We start from the raw sequence: 12,957 nt of genomic DNA, 5'->3' as shown, positions 1-12,957 counted from the left end.
TAGTGATGTCGACATCTTTTCAATATTTAGACTAAACTAACCAGGATTTGTCTGATTACTGGTGTTAATTTTCCACCATGCGTCAGAGCCTGGTATGCACGCACACACAGAGAAACTGATAAGACAGTAAGTTAATTAGGGTGGCGAACATGGTCTAACAGCTCAGTGAGAGGGGAGGACAGATGGGCCTTGACTCCACCACTGACACAGAGCCAGAGATGGTAGGAGGAGGCGGTGATGGATGATGGAGGACAGACAGAGGAGGAAAGTTGTTTGATCGGGGGAGCGGGAGAGAGGGATGAAAAGATTAAACGTGGAGGATGGAAAAAAAAATCTGGATAGCACTGCAGGGATTTCCCTGAGTTCACTTTTAATAGAGCGTTGGGTATCCCACAATGGGCTGTTAAATCAACAAGCTGTGAAAGCTGCACATTATCAGACTAAGACAGAGATGAAAACAGTCCAGGTAGACAGTTGACATCATAAACCTTTTAAAATTGTTTTACAGACGCCTATTTAAAGATGACAGTTGGTCGGGTTTTAGTCAACACGTAGAGGAGTGAAGAATTTGAAAGGATCCTTCCATGGTTTGCTTTATTTGACCCTTTCTCATAAGTCTCACACAAAAACAAGACGCATACTACGTTGGGTGTTTCATATTTTCATTTAATTGCTCAGTCATAAAATAACTGACAAGTAAGTGTTGGTTGTAACTTTCCTGGGAGGAAGAGTTCTGTTTATCAAAATGAAGTTTGGAATGAAACAAGTGAGATAAAAGAGGAGAGGGGGAGGATATCGTGGGGAGAGAAGAAGGGAGGTTGCTTTTGTCCAGAGCAGACTGGAGAGAGAAAAAAACACGAGGAAGAGGAAAGGAAGAGGAGGAGAGACTGAGACGGAGAAGGTTAATGTGTGTAATGTGTGTTATCAGGGGAGCCAAATGAGTTGATTGACTTGAACTGGATTAAAATCATGTTTTCCATTTTCTTTTTTTCCAAAAATGAACAATGTAGGCAAACAAAAAATCTGTGTGGCTGAGTGGAGGTGGGGGTAGGAGGGTGTCACATGCATACTTGTGTGTCACTGACTTCCCTACAGAAACCTTTTTTTTCTACTCCTGTCAATGCGACAGTTAAATGGAGTTCAGGTTTAAGGGAGCAAGTGTTTAAAGCTGTTATATTTAGTGTAATTGTTATGTACTGTGGCTACTTTTTTCATCGCATTAACTACAAGCCTTGCTGTCAAGGGGACAATTCAGGGGTATTGAGGTCATGTTGACCTGTTTTCTTCAGGCTACAATAATGTTAAACTTTGCTGGACCCAGGGGTGCTTTAAGCCCTTACACCTTCCACTTGACATGGTCTTTGCGGAGGTTTAAAGGTAATGGCCATGTTTCTATGTTACATAACTGGCATTTGTGATTACAGGGTTAAAAATGTGGCTGTGATGAATGGCTGTGTACATATGTTTATGCACAGGATGCTGCATTCATGAAGTCTTGTGGGAGAGAGTTTTTAGGTATTGTTCCGAGACTGTAGTACCCCCTCTTAAGGTCAAAACATCCATTGTGTGAATGCCTTTCAAATGTATGTAAATTACGGGAACAATCACAGCTGACTTTTGCCAAAGACAGTAATGTTCTCTTAACTTTTCCTGCAGGGCTGGGTATAGTAGTTTTTGCTATCAATGCTAATGTGTGCTAAGGTGAGAGGAAAAAAGTCCCATTCATTTTCTTGATTAACAGCAATAGATCACTCACAGCTGGAGCACTTGGATTGGCTGAAACTTTCTTGGTTGAATTATGAATACAACAGTTGAACAACTGTGTTGGAAAAGGCTCTTTGATAAAAAGTCAACAGTGCTAGACAGAGATGTTCATTTTGGTGTGTGCATTTTGGTAAGAAACATCCAGTCACAGAGCTGTCATCCTAACTGTGGGTGGAAGCTAAAGAATATGGTGTTAAGAATGATGTTTTCTTATGTTTTCAGTGTTGTCTGCTTTGATTTGTGACTATTGACTGGCTTCTTCTCCATAGCAACAGTGGCTAAGGCTCATTGGCTGTTGTAGTATTTAGAGCCATTTTCCTTATCACACTGATGGAAGTAATTGAAACTAGTTCCCATGACCTAAAATTTTAGGATCAATATATTAATGGTGTGAGTCGTGTGTTTCCCTGTTGAGGAACGTTGAGGACATCATTAGAAGTAGTTTGGAGAATATAAACTTCATCAGTGTTAAATAAAGAGCTGTATCTTAGTAAAATGGAGCCTAATGTTAGATAAGTTACCTATTCACATCAGAAAATAGCTGTTTGGATTATAGGTAATCAAAACTAAGAGTCCATCATTCAGTGGCAACTTTTTATACTTAACTCTTTCTGATACTCTTTGTTATGGAGACCTCTTGACTGGTACTCAAAAAGTACTCAGCACTATTTCATAGATTCTCAGTGTGATTTTGTATAATTTTTCAGTTTGCTTGTTATTTTTTTCTTTTATTTTTTTAGTTATTCAGCTGCACATGATCAGTCAGCACATTCAGCTGCATTTCATTATAGACTTTTCAAGCAGTCTATAGGATTGTGGTGTACTTTTCCGCTGCCTGGTTGTAATTTTGTATTTTGAATGAGACTATAAAATCTTTTGAATTGATGATATATTGTATGTGTATATGGGTTGATTTGTTGTTTCTCTCAGATGTGACACATACAGTATTCTCTTTTGCAGGGTTCGAAGTTGGAGCCCAGCTTGTTGCGATGTTGCCACATCCCCTGTGGGAGCCACCCCATCGACTATGCCGTTAACATCAGCAACAAACTGTTACTTGACATCCGTCGCCACATCAAAAAATACTATTCTGTGAGTATTTCTGTCTGTGTGTGTGTGTGTGTGTGTGTGTGTGTGTGGGTAGGCTCTGGTAAGTACTACATATTTTGCACATAACGTCCTTACACAAACATTCATGCATTAACTTCTTCACCACCTGCAGGGCCACAAATGGACTTCATTTAGTTTTCGTTCTGTTTCTAATGCTGTAGCTTATTAGACTAACACAGCACAGCTGGCCAGCTGACCAGTCACTCCCTTCTATTCTTTACCATCTCTTTGTATATCTTTTTCTCCAATGTACAGTTTAGCTGAACTTAGTTCCCCAATGCAACATTTTTAGAACTTGTGCCTCATTACATTAGTAACACACACTAAATGTAAAAAGGATTATATGTTTAAATGTTAAGTCCAGAAACCGCTATACGGAACCCTGTTCACCGTCAAGTGTTGGGTTTGTTTGCTTACCACTACCTATTAACACATTCCTAAAGTAATTAATACAAGCTCAAGTGGTCCGATAAACTGTAATGCAATAGTCAAACCTTGTGAAAATTGACCTCCCACAAAGTGTCTATAAAAAGGATTGGATTGTATTTAACACAATGGGGGATGCAACAGATGCAGTGATGGTGAGAGAAGCCATCAAAAAGATGTTGGATGAAAGATGAAAGAAACCTCAGCAGGGCACTGCACTGACATTTTCAACCAAAGAGCACATAATGCTTGTAAAATTAAAAGACCAGCAGAAAGATTTGTGGGAGCATGATCCATGAAAATACTTAAATGGCCATTCTTACTTTGAATAACAAGTTGAACATGCACTCAGTGTTTTTTTAGATGGTAAGGTGAAATTTAAATCCTACATCTGGGGGAAACTGGGTTATTGGACAATCAGAAAAAACAAAAAATACAACAAATTGAACATATTACTTGAAAGTAAGATCGAACAGGTGAGTCTCAATAAAAAGCTATGTGATCAAATACATGGTAAATACACATGAATACAAAAATAATTTTGCAGAAACAGACAACATGATTAATAAGTCAGTTCTCAACAGGGAAAATACTGCAAACACAAGCTGCCAACAAACCCATTACTCATCATGTTTTTGCCCTGCAACAGTCCTCTGAGAAGCATTTTACACTGTAGCATGCCATGACATATTGTAGCAGGAAAACATTCTTCCATGCTACTACCTGGCAGACTATTCGGTGCACCTTATTATGGAGCAACAACTGTTTGAGTTTTATTGTACATTGACTTTATCAATGCTAACTATGTGTTGAGGCAGGTTGATTATCAGTTGTAGATATTTGTCTGTTACATCATACATTTGGCTTTTATTGTGCATTCTACATATTAGGGTAATAATGCATTTTAAAGGTGGATTATTTAAACTGAAATGTAATGGCAAAATCATGTTGTGTTATCATTTTACAAATTTTTGGCCATGCTAGCGGCATTGCTCTGGGTATGACACTGTTGGTCAGTTAACCACTTCCCAGAGTTAAATATCCCAAAACTTTTGGAGTTACTGTCATGAAATTTTGTGCAGACCTCTATGGTCACCAGAGGATGAATTCCTTTGACTTGGGTGATCCCCTGGTTGGTGACTCTAAGTATTGTTTTTGCGTAGCCCAACATCGCAAGTTTGTCTGAGATGACCTCACAATCTGAGCCAGCATACAATATCAAATTTTCCCCCAGAACATTGTCTACCAAAGGTAGCAAGCAAATCCATCTTGTGATCAGATAGTTTGCAATTAGCCTAATCTATAATCACACTCACTGAAATATGTAGAGCTGAAACAATTATATGATTAACCAATTAGTCAATGGAAAATGAATCATCAAGTTATTTTTTGATGAAACATTTATCATTAAAAAATGACCTTGTTCTTAATTGTTGTGATTTGCTGCTTTTCTCTTGATGTAAACTTTATACATTTAGGCTTTGGGATGTTGGCCAGACAAAACCAGCAATTTGAAGGCATCATCTACAGCTTTAGGAAATAGTTTTGAACACTTGTCTCTTTTTTTTGGACATTTTACAGACAAAACAATGGAGAAATTAATCAAGACATTAGAAGATAATTTGAAAAATGGGTAGTTTTACCCTAACATAAATGGCAATGACATAATGTCCAATTCGTACATCTATAATGCCTGTCAGACATTATAGATGCATATTGATATTGGAAAAATATAGATCATTTTCCTGCTGGAGACATTATTACTTCTTTGTTAGTACAGTGTGTTATATCACTGTAGAAACAGGATGTGATGCACAAGTATAGAGGACAAATTGTCACTGTACTGAGCGCCTGACGAGCAGCTTGAGAGTAAATTAAACTGGATTCCTGTGTTGTCTTTGTAGAGGGCTCTCTCTCTCTTTCTCCTGGTAGCTTGTAACACCTTGGTTTTGAGTGAGTGGAATGCACTGTCTGTAAAAGTGTGTGTGTGTGTGTGTGTGTGTGTATGTACGTACGTACGTGGGGGTTACTCTCCCACAGTGCTGAACAGAAATCAATTAGTGTGGTGAATGTGTGGGGAGCGAGTCCCCCTCAACCCCTTTGTCACGATGTGTGAAACAGCTGCTACCACTGAATACTTACACCTCACACAGCAACACATACACACTCACACACACACACCACTGGAGGCTGAACAGCAGTGGACACAGCACACACAGCGGGGCAATGAAGAGGGGTAATATTGTGTAATTAAGGATTCCTTTCAGGCCGAGGGAGAGTTCAAACAGAGCTGTTTGTCTGGCCAGATAGAGTGAAAGCTCTGCACCTCTGTGTGTGTGTGTGTGTGTGTGTGCTTGTGTGCACGTGTGTGTGTACATGAATATATGTACATGTGTGTTGGCGTCCTAAGCCTGGACCACAGAGACATTAATCATTAGTAAAATTACCTCCTGCCCCCCACCCCACCCTCATCCCCACCATTATCAATAAACCTGCACCCTGAGAATGGGCAAACACTTGTTCACTCCACTCTCTCTCACACACACACACACACACACACACACTGTTGTCATCCTCTCCTCCTCTCATCCCACTGTCTTTGGCAAAATGAGAGATTCGCTTGTTTCCTGAACCACCCAATTCTTTTTTTTCCCCTTTTTTTAAACCCCTCCCATCTAACCACCGTTGCCATGGCATTTAACAAATTATTGCAATTACCCTCGTCATGCGGGTCGCCCCTGGAAACGGGCTGAGGGGCAAGAGAAGAAAGGGGGAGGGAGAGAGAGAAAGGGTGAATGAAGACCAGAGAAGGTGATAATCCTGTTTTGAACAAAAGGTCAAATTGTTGAATAGAGAAGCTTTGATTAAGCGGAGGAGGTACAAAGTGGAACCGTTTGAGCTTTATTCACTGTGTGTGTGTGTGTGTGTGTGTGTGTGTGTGTGTGTGTGTGTGTGTGTGTGTGTGTGTGTGTGTGTGTGTGTGTGTGTGTGTGTGTGAGAGAGAAAGAGTGTGTGTGTGTGTGTGTGAGAGAGAGAGAGAGTGCGTGTTTGTGAAGTAGACCGATTTTAGGTCTATTCACTTTAGAGCTGGAAGTGTTGACTGCTGAAACACAAAAACCAGTTAGAGCTCTCTCTGGTGTGTGGGTGGGTGGGTGGGGGTGTGTGTGTGTGTGCAGGTGGATTCCTCTGGTACAGGAGTCATGTCAGAGAGGCTTCTCCACTGTGATAACAATAGAGCTGAAATTATTAGTTGATTAATGAATTCATTGATTGAATCTGCAAGTATTTTGATCATTGTTTAAGCCATTTTTAAGCAAAAAGCGGCTAAACTTCTCTGGCCGTTGCTTCTCAAATGTGAATACTTGAAGTTTTCCAAGTCTTCTATGAAAGTAAAGTTATGTTTTTTGGCTTTAGGACTGTTAGATTGCACCAAACAAGTGAGTTGAAGATGTCACCTGGGGCTTTGGGAAATTTTGATGGGTATTTCTTTATTTCTAGACATGGATAGAATAATTCATTAATGAATTGAGAAAATCCTCTGCAGATTAATCAAAAATTCACCAACATAGACTGGTGAGCTATCCAGGGTGTACCCTGCCTCTCGCCCAGTGTCAGCTGGGATTGGCTTCAGCTCACTGCAACCCTTTAAGGATAAGCGGTATAGATAATGGATTGACTGATCGACTATCGACTCATTGTTTTAGTACTAAGTGGCCGTACCAATTAGGAGTTCAAGATTCAAAAACGACACATTCAAGACCAAAAATGAACTCCTGAAAATATATCTCAGCAGCTTTCGTATGAAAATAAAGAAGTAATAGGATGTTAAAGTATCAGACCCCAAATTGTAAGAGAGGATTTGGGAGAGATGAGTGGAAAAAAAAAACAAACAGACAAAGAAGGAGAGGCAGAGGAGAGGGTATATTTCGTGGTGGGCCCTGTCGTGGCCTGGTCTTGCCTCTGTTTGGTTAAATTATGTGGAACTCATTTGACGTCTGCATTCAATGTGTCAGGTATCCACTGCTATAATTATGCAATTATGAGCCTTTATTCTCTCACGTCCAACTGTACACCCCACCCACCACCCTCGCTCCGGCGAAATGCCTCAATTAGATTTTATTTTTTTTCTTTCTGCCAGCCTCGCTCCTCGTGTGCTCCTTGTTTTTAGTCCTCTCGTTGTGGCTCATACAGGTCTGCTGTACTTAATCTTAACTTATTTTTTTTTGTGTGTGTGTGTGGATGGGTTTTGGGTCACAGTGGCACAGCAGAAGGGCATTGTGGGTAGTTTTTTGTCCTTTGAGCCTTCTCAGTTGTGTATGTGTCCTGGGCACTTGAGTCTGTTCTATTAATTCAGTTTAATGCATGTGAATGGGAAGCGATTAATATGTTTGTGCTCACGCTGAATGGCAAATTCATGTATGCGTGTGTGTGTGTATATGTGTATGTGAGTGAGTGTGAATGTGAGTGTGAGAGAGTGCGTGTGAGCCCCATGGGAACAGCAGTGTGTGCCAAGGCTTGTGTCATAAGAAATACACAAAAAAGAAGGAGATCAAACAGCCGCCCACTCTCATGCTCCTTATCTCGCACCTCCGCGAACCATTGTCCTGGACATGTCTTTATCAGAGATGGTGGAGCAGTCTCATTTCCCATGATGCTCAGCTCTTTGTACAAGCTCGGTGGAGGTGTTTAGATAATTAGTCCTGCGTGGCTGGGGTTTGTGGGTAAAACTGTGAACTCTGAGACTTTCTAATTGATTTGGGACATATGTGGGTGTTTGTGTGACCGTGTGTGTTTGGTTTTCATTTAGAGGAGATTGGCTGGGTCTCTGTGTGTGTGTATCTAAGCCTGTGTGTGTGTGCAAACCTGCTCTTATGTGCAATAAATTATCAGTAATATGTGAAAACAACAACCTTAAATGTAAGGTCAAAGCTACAGTGGCAGAAATTAAAAACTGCTCTTCACTCACAGTCCCCATACAAGTTTACAGACTTTAAGCAGTTTTGCAAGTGACAATAGAGGGAAGATTACAGTGTCCAGGTGTGTTCAGGGGGTATGAACGCATCCACATGCACTCAAAGGTGTAATTGCTTTAAATGCATGTACTTGATTTGGATCTATTTGTACAGAGTTGAGAGTATGTTTGTGTTGATCAGTGTCAAAGTTTAATTGCACTATTTATTCAGTTATAAAGCATGAAAAAGAATTTTGAATTATAGACACTGTTTTTACACAGCATGTGTACTTTTGCTTTGCATTACTGTACGGGTTTGTCTTTGAAGAGGTTTCCGAGTGCAGTGGAAACAGATACAGGTAACCCCTCTCCCCATAACCAGCTACAGTTTGTTCTAGTTGCTTCTTACCATAAAAGGTTCTTGAATGTTCCTGCACATTGGAACATGATTTATATACTGTAGAGCTGGCTGTAAAGAAAAAAAAAAACCCTCACCATTTCTTTTTTAAGCTGCTGCTCAAAACCAATCAAGAGACTAGACAAAGGCAAATGTAAAAATCAATCAGAGAAGCAGTGCATGCCTGTATGTGTGAGGGGGATGTGGATAGAAAGACAGGTGCAGTGGTTTTGAAGGGGTTTATTTTGAGAGAATGGAAGGAAGGAAGGATAGATAGATGGAGGAAAGAAGCAAAGGCTTTGATAGCGGTGGTCTTATGTCATTAGTTGGGCATTAACCCCCTCCCCTTTAAACCCCCCTTAGTAATGACAGGGCATAAGAAGCAGAGGGGGAGGAGGGGTCTGGAAGAATACAGGGAGATTGAAAGGGTTAGACCACAGCACCTGCCCAGGGTCACTACCTCACACCAGGCGGTCCTAACTACTGCCGTTTTGGCTGTCCACTGCTCTGCCTGTCTGACATGTACTCAGAGCAGGACCACGACTCACAGCAGCTGAAGATACATTCAGATGTAAAGGGAGAGAGTGAGGAGGGTGGGGTGTGAAGTCAGATGTAAACCTCTGTTGTTGTTTTGTTTTTTGTTTTTTTTTACCTCTTTCTCTGCCTGTCTTTTGCAGTTGTTTGTATTTTACAGCCCCTGTTTTTCTTTTATCCAAGTACTTTTCTTGTCAGAGTGTTGTGCAGAATTAGAGCAGCTAAATGGAAGCAACAATTTTCAGCAAAATTTCCTCATTACCAGAAACAGTTTTTAAAGTGTCTTTTCTTTTTTTTGTTTGTTTGTTTTTTTGTCAATTTTTCAGAACACCTTTATCGACAAAATAAATGCCCACATGAACACATTTTATAAATAAGTAATCATGTAGGGTGGTAAAGGCTGCTGTGAATGTCTTTTCTGATGCAAGCCCTTCTATGTTCATCTGTCTGAAGGAAACGCACCTTATTGGCAGTGTGTGTTTTGAGATTGGGGATCAATTTGAACAAAGAAAAGCTTGAATTTAAAGTTATTTAAAAGGAGTACAGCAGCAATGGAAATGCAGGTAGTTTGATAAATGCTTTGAAAATCATAGAATGGAAGTTAACAAATGGGTCTATATATATTAAAACATTTTTCTTTTTTTCTGGATGTGTCTCAACTTATGAATGAAAAAGCAATACCTACTTATCTATTATTTTTGTGATTAATAATTTGGTCTATACAATGTTAGAAAATACCTATGTGTCTCTGATAGGGCTGGTTGGTGTGTGAGGACCAGGCCTGTCAGAACAGGACCAGACGTTTGCCCATCGCCTTCTCCCGCCATGGACCCATCTGCCCTGCCTGCACCAGGGCGACTCTCAGACCTGAGGTAACACAGACACACATGATTTCACAAACACAACCATGCATTCCCTTATTGGGTTAAAGAAATACACACACAAGGATGAGGTTAACACACAAAAACTGCCACATCACATAAACACTCTTGTCTGGGGCTGTGATGAATGCACAGACCAACACACAGACTCTGTATGTTTTGTCCAGGTGATGGTGCTATGGAGCTGAAGTCTCCCTTCTCATACGTGCTGTACATCTCTCTCATTAGTATCATATTACACCATATATATACGGACGGATAAAAACGATCTTCTCCAGCTTCTGTGTGTGTGTGCGATGGTGCGTCCGTGTGCACACATGCTTCCCTTCATACGTTTGAAAGCACTAGAGCTGGACAGTAGTCTAGCCATTAAAAGCATCTGTCTGTCTAGCTCTTGTAGCTGCCTTATGAACACTTTGTTAACTTGACCACTGGATTTAAAAGAAACACTCTCCCTTTCAATTTGAGTGTGACGGTTCAATCTTTTTTTTTTGGTCATCTCTTTCTCTGTCTCATTCTTACCATTCCTGTCTCAACCCTTGCCTTAACTCTGTGTTGTCAATTTTTTTTATCTTGCGTGCTCTTGCTCCTATCTGCGCCCCCCCCACCAGCTGCTTTGCTGTGTCTGGCTCTGTGGCGACAGGTTGTAAACCAGAAGGCCAATTTCTGCTGTCACTGTAGCCACTTAGGCAGCCATTGCTGTGCCTGAGGGCCGTGGCACTTTAAACTGCAGGCTGAATAAAACATTTAACTCTCTGTGCTCGCTCAAGCACCCTTTCTCTATCCTAAAACCTGTAACCTGTCTTCATTTTACCTGGGTTCTACCACAGTTTGACTCCATACTCTGTCATTACATAGACTTTTTTTAATGTACATCTATAGAGGACAGGTAAATGATGATGATGTTGACAACAGACTTAACCAGCAAAGGGTATACGGTGCTTAGTACTTTCCCCCTCATAGTCAGAATCAGAATTCCTCAAATTTTATGACACGTTTCCCCCCAAATGTTACAGTGTTCCTTTAATCTTTAAGCATATTTTTAAGCAGGCAAATGGCTGCATGTTAAAATACTTCCTTTACTGTGATTTAAGAGATATGTCAAATTAAGCCAGGTCTTCCCCATGTCTCCTCCTGCATTAGGAAGGGTTAATATGTTCACTGCAGTGGCCTTAAAGCTTAAAGAGGTTTACAAAGAAGGGGAAAAAGCTAAATTGGTAAAGAGTGGAGATATATCCAGGATACCATTTACTTTGTCTGCTTGGTTTACAACTGTGAAGCATTTTATGTCGCATTCTAATTGATAAGTGGATACAGATTTTAGCTGGTTCATAAAATTGGCATACAAAGTACAATGTTTATTAAATGTGTCATTATCAACCTATGACTGCATTAAACTGACCTGTAAATGAAATTTATGGATGATGATGGATGTATTTTAGATTTTGATGGCACACATGCGGTCTGACCATCTGGTTGAAGCATCTCTGTACTTGACAATATGCTGGCTGGTGCTTTATAACATCATGCTACAACCTCCTGACTGCTGGAGATAGAGTGAGGAGGGGAAGAAACAAACAGGTGTCATACACTGCTTTTCCTTAGTGGTAAAGGAAAGTGTTAAAATCAGTCTGCAAAAACAGGGAGCATAGTGTTCTTGTCATAAATTCATCTTGTGTGACATGTAAGCTCAGAGCAAGCTTCACAATCAATTATTTAGGCAGCTGGGGCAAGAATACAGGACTCTCTGATTCTGTGTTGTCCTGATTTTCTAACCTGCTACCATTATCTGCCAGTGTTACACTGGTGGCCTGAGGATACACAGAAAACACCTAATATCTGCTCATGTCATATTGTACAGTCAAAGATTTACCTTAAAACAGCTTAAATTACCCAAAGCTAGTATCGTTGTGGGTTCCAAGTGTAAAAGTGTTTCTTCTCTTGTATCTTATAATGTACACCAGCTAATACCACCACCGAATAAACAGAAAAAGGGCTTTGCTTAAAAATTAAGTACAATTCTTAATAAAAGCAGTAGAAAAATGAAATATGACATAGAAGGCAGAGCATTGATTAGAAAAAAAAACAAAGTAAGATTTAAATGTCTTTGAGTTTTTAATGAGCTCTGCCTATAGCAGTTTCATAATGAGTGCTATATTAATTGTAACATTGAAATAGGAGTTTTAAATGACTGTCTTTACTCTTTGTTATTTAGACTGGCATACTATAGCATCTGTCTTCCTTAAGTGCCCTTAAGCAACCCCAATAACAGTAGCTGACCCTGACCTTTGACCTCTACTTTATGAAAGGACTGGGTAACACATTCATATTAGGTTTTAGCCTTTTTTTTAGTATTAGGTAATACTGTTGTCTAAATCAAGCTATTGCATAGAGATTAATAGCCCTGCAGCTTACATGTTAAATTGCTGCCAATTATGCAAAGTGCTCAAGAGGCCATTCATGGCTATTTGAGCTGGTGATAGAAAGACTGTGCTCAAACAAGAAGAGAAGATGATGAGACAGCCAGCAGTCCCAGCTGAGAGGTCTTTTTTTTAAATTAAAGTTTTTTGGTTTGTTGGAAGTTCCATTAGATTTCAGTGCATCCAGCCAGACTCTGTCTGCTGGATCACTTTGGCTACATTCCCTTCATGCTTTTTATCTGCCAGTATCATCACAGATTATCAAGCTAATATCAGCACCAGCCAGAAAGACAATCAGGGTTTTGTCTTTGTGTACGCTACACTAAAAACACTTGTTTGTGCCAGAGCTTCTGTAAAGGCGCGTCTCGTTTGTGACTCTGCTCTCCCTTTTCTCTCTTGCATCATGGTACATTTACCATCGCTGTGGGTGCTGCCTCTCCTCTCTTCTCCTCCTTCCATCCGTCTCTTTCTCCC

The 12,957-nt window shown here is 40.2% G+C and overlaps 1 protein-coding gene across 1 annotated transcript in view; it reads left to right on the top strand.

Moving 5' to 3' along the window:
* The window catches only part of pola1 (polymerase (DNA directed), alpha 1), a 51,418-nt gene that overhangs the window by 23,013 nt on the left and 15,448 nt on the right, over positions 1-12,957 (top strand). Inside the window, 2 exon segments of the mRNA XM_051066745.1 lie at positions 2,725-2,856; positions 9,938-10,054. Of these exon segments, the coding sequence (XP_050922702.1) occupies positions 2,725-2,856; positions 9,938-10,054 (249 nt within the window).

This window comes from Lates calcarifer, linkage group LG24 (assembly GCF_001640805.2).
Source record: "Lates calcarifer isolate ASB-BC8 linkage group LG24, TLL_Latcal_v3, whole genome shotgun sequence".
Classification (NCBI taxonomy): domain Eukaryota; kingdom Metazoa; phylum Chordata; class Actinopteri; family Centropomidae; genus Lates; species Lates calcarifer.
The sequence above is the reverse complement of the archived record's forward strand: the minus strand, read 5'-3'. Positions and strand labels throughout refer to the sequence as shown.